Source organism: Trichechus manatus, unplaced genomic scaffold (assembly GCF_000243295.1).
Source record: "Trichechus manatus latirostris isolate Lorelei unplaced genomic scaffold, TriManLat1.0 scaffold00071, whole genome shotgun sequence".
Taxonomy (NCBI): Eukaryota; Metazoa; Chordata; class Mammalia; order Sirenia; family Trichechidae; genus Trichechus; species Trichechus manatus.
Window position 1 is genome coordinate 1,993,966 of NW_004444007.1, and position 14,476 is coordinate 2,008,441.

Consider the following 14,476-nt stretch of genomic DNA (forward strand, 5'->3'; position numbering starts at 1 on the left):
GCCGAGAAGCTCCTAGTCCAGGGCAACACTGATCAGAAGGCTGAGAGAGAGAAAGCCTTCCCCTGGAGTTGACATCCTGAATTTGGACTTTTAGCCTACTTTACTATAAGGAAATAAACTTCTCTTCATTAAAACCATCCACTTGTGGTATTTCTGTTATAGCAGCACTAGATGACTAAGACAGATAGGAAGTCTTAAAAATGCACAGAATACTCCCAAATGAAGAATAAACATCATTATTTGGCTATCTTTCCATTTAAGTCAAAAGTACTTTCCTTTATAGGCTCTAATTTGATTTCATGGACTTTTGTCCTCATAGATACCGTGTTTCATCTCTTCAATGACGCCTCAGAAGTCACAGAAATGGGCTGTAAGCATCATTCAAACTTGGGTAAAAAATAAAGACTTTTCAGTAGATTGGAAAGCTTACATTAATTTTTCAAGAAACTACCACATATTCAGCCTATGCCTTAGAGAGGATATTTTGGTTTTCTGATGTTTACCAAAGAAGAAACTAATAGCCTGTGAAATCCTACTTGGATGGATCCCTTATAATGACAGTAACACATCAATTTGATAAATTTCTAAAAGAAAATAAAAGCGAATGGAATGAAGTAACAAATGTCAAGCTGATAAGGCAGATTTATTGCGTAAAGGAAAAGCAATCATAATGCCTAGATGTCTAATCTATCAAGGACTGCTCTGAATAGATTAAAAACTAACAGTTAAAAAGGCATTTATTAACAACCTAATTGTGCATACATGCTAAGTGCTGGAAGAATGCATTTGACTAAAATTTAATTCTGGATCCTATGGATTTATAAATATTAGATTCCCAAATATTCAAATACTAGAATGATATTTGAATGTTATCTCTGAAACTATACTAAGTGAAGAGGAAAAATAGACAAACAATAAAATTATGCTATGTCCTATATGTTTAAGTTATGCCTTAGATGTATCATTTGACAATAAGGTATAAAACTAAGTTGAAAGAAGTAATGCAAATCCTTCATCGGAGAGCAGAGAATGGCTGAGGCACTGGTATGTACAGAGCTTACTTAAACCAAAGTCACTCAAAGGTCTTCTGATGCTATATAAGACCTGGGCAAGGTGTTTTGCCAGTACACAGGTGATGCAGTAAGGCTTTCCTCAAGAAGGAGAATAAGGAAATGAACATTAGGTTCTAGACAATGTTCAGAGCACAGGCTAGAATGGGCAACTTAAGGAGGCAGAATGGTTCCCAGATTATGAGACTTTAAAATCACCTAAATATATTATTAACTTATCAGAAGAAAGGGATGTGGCTTTCAAAAATGTTTAGGTCAGCTATGGAGACATAGTAAAAGAGAGCAGCATAGCCAACTTTGCTGTGACCATAACATTCTTACCATTGTTGGATACCATCCAAACCATCAGCTATAACAGGGATATGGCTATTTTTTAACATTTAGTTTGTTCTGCAAAGTCTGAGCTTCCATGTAATATGAAAATTATGCCAGGTTAGAAAGAAATACATTAGTGCAAAATCATGATAGTACATTATGAAGACAAAGTGGTACTTTTGATGCCTATATTACTGCATCATTTTAATTAGTCACTCAAAAGGATTGTAATTACTATAACTAAATATGATAGGCCAAACTTGATGATACTGATTAAAATATGATGGCAAAAGGGACCCCAAAATATCAACAGTCATAAATATGATGGGAGCTTGTATCCCACTATCTAGCTGTGATAGAAAAAGAGGTTACCTTCATTATAAAGGGTAAATTTAAAGTCACAAAAACGATTGAGTTTCTAAACTGCATGTGGAAATATCAGTTAATTGGAAAAAGTCAACAATAAACTCGGAAGATAATTAACAAATACGTGAGAGGAAACTACAAAGCCTTCTGTAAAACACTGAATAATCTTTCTTTTTCATATGTTTTCCTTTTCCTCAATTACATAGTATAAGCTCAGTTATTATAAAAAGATAAGAGAACTTAAAACTGGTAAACTGAATTCCATCCTAGCATATAACTTCTTAAAAAAGTTATATGGATTTCTCACACGGCCATATTTTCTAAAGCAGCAAAATATATAAAAGTATTTTTCTTTGCCTGGTCAGAAATAGTGAAGGACAAGCAAGATGTCACCTATCCTCTATGTTCCTCCCTTTAGATATCAAATATTTCATGCTAATTCATGCTCCCTGCCCCAGCCCTCTAAATCCTCTGTATGACTAGCATGTTTAAAATGTTTAAATTCCTGTTCCACTAGACTCTAAGTTTGACAAAGGAAGGCAGGGATCACATGTGTTTTGTTTACAATTAAATACACAGAAGAGGTATTCCATGAATAAATATCTTTACACATAAATAATGTAATATGTAATATATAAAATAAAAACATATTAAAATTGAGGTACTCTGAATTTAGTTTTCTGCTTTTTTTCAATGGTTTCAAGTTACTTTTTGTACCATTATAAAAATAAAATGAATTTTGCTATTCACCTATTTTTAATAATCCCACGTATGATAATCAAAGTCATGGCCATAATACTTCATTTCCTGGCCAGGTTTATATCTCACATTAATTTGCCTGCATTTGGTGAAAACATTTTCAAGTAGCTGCTGCCTAAACTGCTATACAATCCTGGTTTTTGTGATCCCTTATCACCCCTTGTTTTTCCTTTACTTGCTTGTCTTTTTATACCAGCTTCATCAAGAAGGGTTAATTTCAAAGTTCAGTCCTCAATTTTATGATATTCCCCCCCACATCAACAACCTCAGAGACCTCATTCATTCTAATAGATTCAATGATGACTTTTAATTACAAGCCTCTGTCATCGGTCCAGACTTCTGTCCCAACTACCTAGTCTCCATTTCCAACTTCTGCTTGTACACTTCTAAAATTGTGTCTGAAATTGAACTCATCTTTCTCCTGAAACAAATGAGTTTTTCCATAAATATTATCCTCACTAGGCACCTAGGTCTCAGTCATCAAAATCAGTTTTCCTTTCCTTTGTCCTCTAACATAAGTCAATGAGTCCTGTTGATTCTTCAGTTTTGAGTACCCTGAATGGCTCCCTTTTTATTTGATTCTTGACACAATCTTTGTTCAGATCCAATCTAAAGGGAGGAACATAGAGGATAGAGGACACATTGCCTGTCCTCCACTACTTCTGTCCAGGCAAGGAAAAATAATATATTTTGGTGCTTTAGAAAATATGGCCATATGAGAAATCCATGCAATTTTTTCAAGAAGTTGTATGCAAGGATGGAATTCAGTTTATCAGTGTTAAGTTCTCTTATCTTTTTATAATAACTGAGCTTGTACTGGATCCAATCACTTCAACTTTGAGACACTTTATTAAGTTCCTAAATAAACGAGTATCCCTTCTCATCTGTTGTGCATTTTCCAAGCATTCTTCTAAGCATGGAAAAAGTATTTGCTTTTTCTCCAATACTGATTTTATGATGTTACTCCTCTGCTTACCAACCTCAGATTGCTCTTCAATGTTGATAAAACAAGACTCACATTGCCACTGTGCTCTCCGATCTCTTTTTTGCTCTATCTAAACCTTTATATATTTTACTTAAAATTTAATACCCCCCTCTTAACTGCTAAATTATAATAGAACATGTAGCATTTCTTTTTCAGATTGGGAAGCTGAAATATAAAATGCTAAAATGATTTGCTTAGAATAACAAGTAGTATAGTCACAAGATGAAACCTGAGCTAACCATTCTTGGTGCATGTGTTGCCAGATGCACTAAGCAGAGGGGACTTTCTAAGATAAAATTTGCAAGCTTAATCACTCCTTTTAGATTTTGTTTTAATTTCTACTTTTTAGAATTTATTTTGTTGTTGTTGAGAATATACACAACAAAACATACACCAATTCAACAATTTCTACATGTACAATTTAGTGACACTGATTACGTTCTTTGAGTTGTGCAACCATTCTCACCCTCCTTTTCTGAGTTGTTCCTCCTCCATTAACATAAACTCATTGCCCCCTAAGGTTCCTATCTAATCTTTTGAGTGGCTATTGTCACTTTGATCCCACATAGATAGTTCTTAAAAGAGCATAATGCTCAATGCAGACATTTTTTACTAGTTTCGCTAAACTATTTTTGCTTTCAAGAAGACTTCAGGGGATATTTTTGGTTTAAGTGTTAAAGATTATCTCAGGGCAATAGTTTCAGGGGTTCATCCAGCCCTCATGGCTCCAGAAAGTCTGGAGTCCATGAGAATTTAAAATTCTCTTCCGCATTTTTCCCCCTTTTGATCAGGATTCTTCTATAGAATCTTTGGTCAAAATGTTTAGTAACGGTAGCCAGGCACCATTCAGTTCTGGTCTCACAGCAAAAGAGGCAGTTGTTCATGGGGGCAATTAGCCACACATTCCATATCCTCCTGCTACTTTTGACTCTCCTTCGTCCTCTGTTGCTCCAGGTGAATAGAGACCAATTGTCATGCCTTAGATAGCTGCTTGCAAGCTTTTAAGACCCCAGGCACTGTGCAACAAATTAGGAAGTGGAACAGAAGCACTAAACATGTTATTAGGCCAATTAACTGAGATGTCCCATGAAAACATGACCCTAAACCTCCAAACCAAGGAACCAAATCCCATGAGGTTTTTGATTATACATAAATAGTCTCAGTATGAATCACATCTAAAATGGTGGGTTTGGTACTGAAAATAATTACTTGTTTTGGAGGTAATTCCTAATGTTTAGGGTCCCAAAGCATTTTTACAAAAGAGTTATTAGTGTCAAATGCTTTTTGCTAGATCTTGTCAAATATTTATCATGGCAAATAAATACAGTTTTGTTAGAAAATAATATAATCAAATCCTTATACAGGTATTCCTTAAGGACTAGTAAAATGCTACTCATTAGTTCCCAACTTTGCAGTTTGAAAAGTTCTGTCTGACTTTTTAAAGTTACACAAAAAGAAGTAAGAAAACACCCTGAAACCTATAGTATGAGATTGAAAAATTATCTAATAATTCAAAACAGATGATGGGACATAATTTTCTTGTATACAATTTAAAAGGTTTCACAGAGGCATGCAAAAATCTGCTCTGATCCCATATTCAGTGACTTGCCTGTGGTTAACATTAGGATAAGGCAAAAATGTGAATAAAGAGTAAGAGTTCTACCATGTGGTTTGCTCTTTAGATGAAAGCAGAGACATAAATTCTAATTTAATATTAAGTCTTTCCAGTGCAGCCTGAAACTATACTTGGCTTGCAATGTACTGGTTTTATTATTTTATTTTTCTTTCCTTTTTATTCTACAGGATTTCAGTTTCACCTTTGCAACCCTCTTGTTAGCCAGACTTATCACATATCACAGGCTACGACGTAATTTGTTTGAAAAAAAAGTGATCTCAGAGTCTGTGATTTCAAGACCTGAAAAAAAGTCCCAAATGAAAGTTCCAAATAAATATCCTTAACTCATGAAACTGTCATTAGGTTTCTAATGCTTACTTGCTATTCCAAACTTCATTATTACGATATTGAACAATACAGAAACCTTTGTGATGGAGTTTGCTTGATTTTTGTTAGCTTTTCAAGCTACTTTGGGATCATTTACTAATCCCTGCATTGCAATGAGTTTTCTTCATTAATGAGGATTAACTAAATCCAAGATAACATCTACTTGGATTTCTTCCTTCTCTGAAATGTTCTGGTGAGTAACAACCTAAATTGAAACCAGACTGTCATTTTATCACCTAAAATCAGAAGTGGAAACAGGAAACAAAGACCAATACATATAAATTAGATCCTCAAAACATACTCATTGGCATTAAACTGCTTCCAAACTTTATAAGACGGCACAAGTTTTATATTTTATTTTCAACATAAAAGAACCACAGGCCAATTTAAAACAGAAACATTTTTCTAGATTGGCTATCAAATTCCTTTACTTGTAAGGCAGAAGCTAACCAGGAGAGATTTATGACATGGTTTGAATGCTACCCTACCCAGCAGGAGCCTAGGTAAGCCAGAAGACTTTTGTCTGCTCAGATACACATATAATTTTAACATGACAAAATTTCGCCCTGGGTAGGGCAAAATTGCATTTCTCTTCAGGGCTGACCTAAGACTTAAGGGTGGTACAGTGAGATTTTATCAGTCTCCTTAAAAAGAAAACTTCTTCCAAGTGCCTGTAAATGGACATGCGCTTCTCTGAGTTTCTGTTTCGGGTGATAGAAAATTTGGCAATGGATACTGGTGATGGTTACACAACAAGATTAATGTAATCAGTTACTAAACTGTACATGTGAAAAAATTCTAATTGGCAAATGTTGTGTTATATATATTTTTACAGCAACAATAACAAAGAAAGGACATGTACTCCTATAACTGGAACTCATTATTTTAAAGCAGAGTAAGTCACAAAAATAAATCCTTTCAAGTCAGTGATTGAGAGGGTGGGTGAAGAAAGCTCACTAGAAGGGAAGTAAACACTGAGTTAGTCTTGGCCATATTTAACTCTGCGGGAATTACCTGTACCATTGAACTGTGTGGGCATTTTTGGCTGAAGTACATGGAACGTAGTAGGTACCCAATATGTTTTTGCTGAGTGAATGAATTAATATAAAATTACAAACATATGTAGGTCTACTTCTTATTCTATATATTATATTTTTATTATATTGAGCATATTATATACACTGGCCAATTGGCTATTAAAATGGAGGTTTGTTACCAGGGGAGTATAACTATATTAACTCTCACTAATCTTTCTTTCAGGGAATAAAAGCAACATAGTGAAAGGCAACTAGTAAAAACTGTTTGTTGACTTTTAAGATTCAGATTCTATCTGGTTAGAGGTTCTTTAGGAAAAAAGTCTCTGTCATTATCAAAATATTATCTTTTAAAGGATATCCCTATCCCTGGAAATCTTAACAGTAGCTAACTGTGGCTATAACTTATGAAACATCTAGAATCTAGATAAAGCATAACATGTATGCTGATCTCCTGAATATGTTGAAATACACCAATATACTTGCATAAGAAAGCTTTTACAACTACTCTTAACTCAGAAAAAGTGTATTATTTCTTTTATACCTCCATTCTCTCTTCTCCCCTATGTTCTACACTTCCTTGGAATGTGAGACAAGTCAAAGAGAGTTTATGCAGACAATTAACAAATGCAAAAGAAGTTACAGAAAAGAGAAAATTGAGAAGGTAAGAATAAATTATACACTTTAAATTTATCTAAGTATATAGACTCTGTATGAGCATATGAACATTTCTGTTTTATTTTTGTCTGCACCATTAGGTATTTTGCATTTAGAGATGTGACCTGTATTAAGTTCAAGTAAACCTTAAATCATGCTGTTTAGATACCACCTTTCTGAAAGGACCACATTCTCTTTTTAATTATCTAAGTTCATTTTTAAAAGTTTAAATTTCGTCCATTTAAACTCTCCACAATATCTACATTCCCCTGCCACCTTCACCCTTTCTTTTATAATTTATCTTATCTCATTTATTTTTTACCTATCAGTCTCCCTAACCAGACTGCAACTTCTTCAAGGAATAGGTCTTTAATTCATCTTGGAATCCTGGGTATCCTACACAGAGTAAGTACTTAATAAATGTTTATGAAAGTAAAGTTTGTTCTTGTACTTTCCTCCTCTGACTATATTTTTGTTATGTTCCATTCATTTTGGGGTGCTTTTATAAGACCTAGAGTGATTGCTTTCCTCCATCTTTAGTCTCATAAATCTTTGCACATTATTAAAAAAAAGTATAATTTGTGAAGGTAACTGAACACTGTTCAGGTTACTAAAAAGGCAAAACAAAAACATGTAAAAATGGCTCATAGCTTATTCATTATTCATTACTACAGATTTGAAAAGATACAGTAATTGAGATGAATACTAATATTAAAAAAACTCATTGCCATTGAGTTGATTCCAACTCATACCGACCCTATAGGACAGCGTAGAACTGCCCCATAGGGTTTCCAAGGCTGTAAATTTTATGGAAGTGGACTGCCACACCTTTTTCCTGCAGAGCTGCTGACAGGTTTGAACTGCTGACCTTTTGGTTAGCAGCTGAATATTTAACCACTGTACCACCAGGGATCCTTGAATACTAATATACCAATATATAATGCTTTATCACAGACATCACAATTTGAATAACTGATGGGGGAAAACCCCACTAAAAAGCACTTTTTAAAGTTGTCCAGTAAATAGTAACACTTGCTAGAAAATAAAGGATTATTTCTTTTATTAAGGAGCCAAAATACTTCACTTAGCAATGTATAAATCTGAAAGATGGTTATTAAAACAGTTCACTACTTCGATAATGGTTTCAAAGCAATGGGAAAATTTTTTCATGTTCTGTGTTATACACTTTAAAAGCAAGAAGAAAACGAGATCTTTTTCATACTCAATAGTATAACTGAAACATGACTGAAATCTTAGAAAATTACCACTCGGGTCAACAATGAGATGTCAAGTAATTATGTGGCAAATCGAATAACACAAAGCTCAAGCCTCTTACCATCAAATCCATCTTCTTCTGACCCTAGTTCATCATCTGAGCAGATATTGAGGACGTTTACCAGCATCTCAGTCACTAAAGAGAGAAAGGAAAAAAGAGAGAGAGAAAAAAAAGAACAGATTTTCTGTTATAACCTTAATGGTTGTTACTCTGAAGTTCTTAATAAGCAATCTTAGCAGTAACAAATCTAGTTAATGAAGTCCCCTACAAAGCAGTACCTATAAAATCCAAATCATAAAAGACAACAGCCTTTGTGACTCTATGTAGACTTTATGTTTCTAAAATTATTAGTTCATATCTAGTACCAAATCCAATGGTAGCATTTATTAGCTATAGGTCGAAAGGCAAGGCACAAATTAAATACGTGGGTGTGAATATACTCTAAATCTATGAGGGAAAAAATGGTTATTTTTGAATTTTTATTTATTTGCACAATGACACTACTACATGTAGATCAAAGAGATTACAGACTTCTGTTCAGCAGGGATTAAGCAAATGCTGGATTTTTTTTTTTTTTTAAACTCCCCAGAGTACTCAGTACAGGGATAGACACATGGTTTTGTGTTTAATAAAGATTGTGGACTGATGAACCAGTACATCTGAAACAGCTTGAGCATACTGATTAAAAAGTGAATATGTTAATAGAAATATCATTAAATTTGATTTTCAAAAAGCATTTAAAAATAAATTTTAAATCTAAATCAGAAGTTTAGTTAAGTAAATAGATAACAACAGGATTATATAAAAGGGCTGTACACAGAAAATTAGTACTGCATTACGTTTACACTAAGATGCGTGTTTATTTACATTAGCGTTTTTTGAAATTAGGTTAGGTCTTAGTAATGTGAAAAGAAAATCACCCACTATGTCTTTCTTCTTCAAGAGCTGTTTCTTAATGTGGTATTTTTAAACCAATGTTCTAGAATTTAAAATATATGATAAAAAATAAAATTTCGGTGGCATTAACATTATTCCTGAGTTTTAGTTTAATTATCAAAGCTGAATTATGTACATATAAAGAACAACAACCCGTTGCTGTCGAATCGATTCCGACTCATAGCGACCCTGTGGGACAGAGTACAACCACCCCATAGGGTTTCCAAGGGGCATCTGGTGGATTCTAACGGCTGACCTTTTGGTTAGCAGCCGAAGTCTTAACCACTACGCCACCAGGGCCCTGACATTTACGTATATCAATATATTAATGTGTTCTTTTATAATAGATGTTCAAAACTCAAATGATGGGAACAACTCAACTAAACGGTTTTCCCATGGTACCCAGAAGTTGTTAGAATTCACTGATTTTCCTTTTAGAGAAGCCAAGAGATGGCACTAACATGTACTGTGATTTGATCAGTGCAAGGAACTGGGGACATGTACTAGTACTGGGAACATTATCACTCATTATTATGATTTACTTGTGACTTAGTTTGGTACTCAAAGGAACTCCTTCACTGACAACTCCTAACTTCCTGGTTTAATCATTTTAGGGCATGGAAAGAAAAAAACAACACATATATTGTAGGGTTTCAGAAAAAATATGTAGCTTTTCTCTAAAATTTTCCTGTAGAACAAATCTTCACTTTTCTGAAACTTGTGGAAACTTTTATCTTTATTGCAAGGCCCATTCATCTTCTCATGCAATGTGTGAGATGACGCATGAGGAACGACGTAGTCTATTGCCATTAGGATCCTGAACTAGAAGCTCAGGCTCATTTGGTGCAGACCTTCCTTTCCAATTTTTGTTGAGGTTTCATTCAAAATATAAAAACAAAACAAAGGGAAAAAAAAGGAAGGAAGGAAGAAAGGGAGGGAGGAATTGAGGGAGGGAGGGAAGAAGGAAGGGAGGAAGGAAAGGATAAAGGACAGAGAAAAGAAGGGAGGGAAGGAGGATGTGAAGAAAGAAGTAAAAGGCCAGATCTGAAAAACTGGGGCAAATTAATTGACAGCTTTTTATATGTAAATTTGTCTCATTGTTCTGTACCTTATAACACACTAATGCTCACTACATATTTTTTTATTATGGTAACAAAATATTAGCCAATTCAACAAAGCCCACTATATTTTTAATGAACTATTCTTTTTGTTGTACAGGTTGTCCTTCATAATATTGTAGACATACATCACTGTCTTACAATGATTAGTGTTCATGTCTGAAATGTAAGGAAAGCCTGAATACCCTAAGCTTTTTCATTTTACAGGTAGTTTGTAAAATAAAATAGCTTTTTTAAATTACAGTACAAAGTGGTAAGGAAAATAGGTAGCCAGTATAGCTTGAAGCCAGTTAAAACCATATTTCTGTTATTTTTAATAGGGTTATATTATTCTAACGAGATTTACAAATTCTCCTAATATTTCTCATTTCTTTTGTTTCCTCTTTATTCACTCATTGGATTCTGTTAATAGTATATATCCTAACACACTTTCAAATCACTTTTCTCATGGCGTAGTTTATGAGTCTTATTGGTTAGGCTAAGGTGTTTCTCTTTCTGAATGTTTTACAGTTAAATAAACCCTTTCCTACTTTCCTATCACATTTAATTAAGAACATTTCAGGATTCCACAACATACCTTTCTCTCCAACAAATGGCAGGGACCAAGTGAAAACATCCATGAAGTTTGGAAGCCAGTATGGATGAGGGGAACAGTTGAATTGCCTGATGTTCATAACGTTATTCTCATACTTCAATACTGCAGCTGAAAACCACAAAAAGAAGGAATTTCACAGCATATATATATATATATATATATTCCTGCTTGAATATAGGCTTTAACTGCTAATAAATTCAACTATTTGACTTAAGTTCCTGAACATCAAGGCAAACAGTTTAATTAGCCCTGAATGTTTATACTACTTATAGACTTCTAACTTCACTCTAATAAGTAACTGCACAATATATACATACTGTATATTGAGACAGTTATTACAATTTGGTAAATATTTACATAAAATAGTTAATCAAATGTCTGTCAGGAATTGAATCAAGCTCTTATCGTAGCCAAGAACATTTTAGTCTTATTTAATATCTGATGACACCAGTAATAACTGCATAGCTAAGTTAGTTTGACATGATTTAAGAATCTCAAATATTTGAGTTGACTTTATTTTTTTAAAGCACACCTCCTTTCCAGTAGAACTCACAACAGTTGTACAAAGTAGTTCAACTTAGATTGCTTTCTTGACTTAATAAAGTAATTTGTTTGGGTTGAATTTCACATAAAATAATATGCTGGCATCTGATTCTACCCTTAACTTCTAAAAAGGATATACCGCTCATGACTCGGAAAATGAATCTGTATGTTTCACCCTGCTTTGTGCGGTGTCAGTAGGTTAGATATACACTCACATGGAACATTACAGTTGGAAAGATCCTAAGAGCATAGCTAGTCTCATATCTCATTAGATTCTGAAACGCATTCTATAGCAATCATGATAAAGGGTTAGTAGGCCTCTGTGAGTACTTCAAATGAAGGAAAAGCCACCACCTCTTTAATGGGGTTACCTTTTCCACAGACAATTTTAAATTGAGGGAAATTCCCAAGTTCAGTTTAAACCTGCCTTATGTAATTTCTACTCACTGATCCTAGTTCTGCCTTCTGGAAAAATACAGAACAAGTATACCTGTGTTTCTAAATAACAGCTTTTAAAATATTTGAAAACAATACCCTTATATCATACTTCCTGAGTTTTTGCAAGATTTCACTTTTGTTATCCTACCACGTCATTATTAGTATTATATAAGTACAGATCAATTAACAGATCCTAGATGATGTCAGATGGGCTTTTCTTATGTTTAAAGGTTTAAAATATATATCTATATATAAATATAAATCTGTATTTAATTACTTTTAGGTTGGATTTATGTCAGTGTATGTTGTAGCATGTGATCACAGATAATAGGATAGCCTTTAAAAATCTATTTATTGAAAGTTAGTGTTTATTGGGGTTTATGCTTTTACATTACACAGAATTTACCTCACGATGTGTTTAACATATCATTGCTTTCATAACTCTGCATTTGCTCTTCCATCTAGAAATGTTCTCTTAGAAACTTCTGAATGTCCAAATCTTTCCCATCCTTTTGTGCCCAGCTCAAACATAAGCCCCTCAGAGAAGCCTTTTCTGATTATTCACATGGATGTAATTTCTCCTTCCTCTGAGTTTCAAAAGCTCTTGACTTATACCTTCATATTGCATTATTATACAATTTTGATCATAGCTACTTTATATATGTGTGTATCTTACTTCTCTCACTAGATTGTAAGACTCCTTAAGGACTAGTGGAGGTCCTGGGTGGTTAATGTGCTGGGCTGCTAAATGGTTAATGTGCTAGGCTGCTAACCAAATAGTTGGAAGTTTGAATCTACCCAGAGGTGACTGAGAAGAAAAGCCTGATGATCTATTGCCTAAAAAAATCAGCCATGAAAATCCTATGGAACACAGTTTTACTCTGACATACACATGGGGTCTCCATGAGTTGGAATCAAATTGACAGCCACCGGTCTTTATTGGTAAGGATAAGTAAGATTCAACAGGCTTTATATGTCTTTGTGTCTCACATATCATCTTACCTAGTAACACATCTTGATATTTCTCCTACAATTCTTTTTTTCAAACTAATTGTTCCTAATCCCTTTGACTTTCTTTATATGAGATGGTTTCTAGAACCTTTCCCTCCTCCTGCCCCTTCTTCTGGAGGAATGCTTGAATGCCAATGCCTCTGTTAAAATGTGGCCCAGAATTAATACAGCCTTCTAGGTGGGTTTGATTAGTGCAAAGTACTGGGAGGATATAGTTTTCCGTGACTTGGAAAATATGTATATTGCAGTCCAATAGTATGTTGATGTTTTCAGTAGTCTGCAGTTAACTAAAATCATACTTGAGAACACTACAGACTTTGATTTGAATCATATTTCTGGCTGACTAAATGATTTCAGGGAATATAAAATCACAGATACTTTGGGAACAAGAAATTTAGAAAAAATATCTTACATAAATTTCTGTAAGCCTATTCCTCTTTATTCCGTCATTTATGCCATTATATTGTTTGGCCTAAGGATATGTTCATATGATATTCAAAACATGCAAAATGAAAAAAACCATGGCAAATTACTGTGCTGATACTTCTGAACTTCAGGACTGGTAAGGTGAAGTATCTTCTATCTCTGCTAAGTGCTACCTGGGCGCTTACTATTACTTCAGGTAAAAGGGCTCTCTGTTTTTGAATACAAGGAGACCTGGTGGTGCAGTGGTTAAGCACTTGGCTGCTAACCAAAAGTTTGGTGGTTGGAACCCACTAGTCATCCACAGGAGAAAAATGTGGCAGTCTACTTTTGCAAAGATTTACAGCCTTGGAAGCCCTACCAGACAGTTCTACTCTGTCCTATGGGGTCGCTAGGAGTAGGAATCAACTTGATGGAAACGGCTTTGTTTTTTAGTTTTATTTTTCAATGGGTATATTCACAACATATCTTCAAAATAATGTTTTAAGGCTCTAAGTTGTCTTTTTAAGAGTCACTTCTCTAGGTTCCCCCCATTTTTTATTAGCATTAGGTTGGTGTAGCAGGAGGAAGGAAAATGAGTGTTATGACTAACAGTGCCCTGGAAGAAAGGAAAGGCTGGGTCTGGAGGATTTTATATAATATGCCATTTAATTCTAACAACAAATCTGAGAAGCAGGTGTGACTGCCCTTACGTTACTGACAAAGGAACTGAGGTTGAGAAATGAAGTAACTTGCCCAACATCATGCAACCAGTAACTGGCAGATCTCACTTGTACTAAATTCAGCTTTTCCTGACAACAAATCCTTTCTCTTCCACCATTCCCTGCTGTCTCTCATAAATTAAGTATATGAATTTTAGGCTTAGCTGTTAGACTAATTTAACTTTTGAACATGCTGTTCATAATTAAAGGGGTTTTAGCTTTTGCCAAATATATGTTTAAATACGAT

At 34.3% G+C, this 14,476-nt stretch overlaps 1 protein-coding gene across 4 annotated transcripts in view; it reads right to left on the bottom strand.

Moving 5' to 3' along the window:
• PPP3CA (protein phosphatase 3 catalytic subunit alpha) overlaps positions 1 to 14,476 on the bottom strand; it is a 363,115-nt gene that overhangs the window by 29,141 nt on the left and 319,498 nt on the right. For all 4 annotated transcript variants that reach the window (XM_023734723.1, XM_023734721.1, XM_023734722.1 and 1 more), the window contains 2 exons: positions 11,096 to 11,221; positions 8,525 to 8,599 (listed from right to left, as the gene is read on the bottom strand). In XM_023734723.1, the coding sequence (XP_023590491.1) occupies positions 8,525 to 8,599; positions 11,096 to 11,221 (201 nt within the window). The remainder of the gene's footprint in view (positions 1 to 8,524; positions 8,600 to 11,095; positions 11,222 to 14,476) is intronic.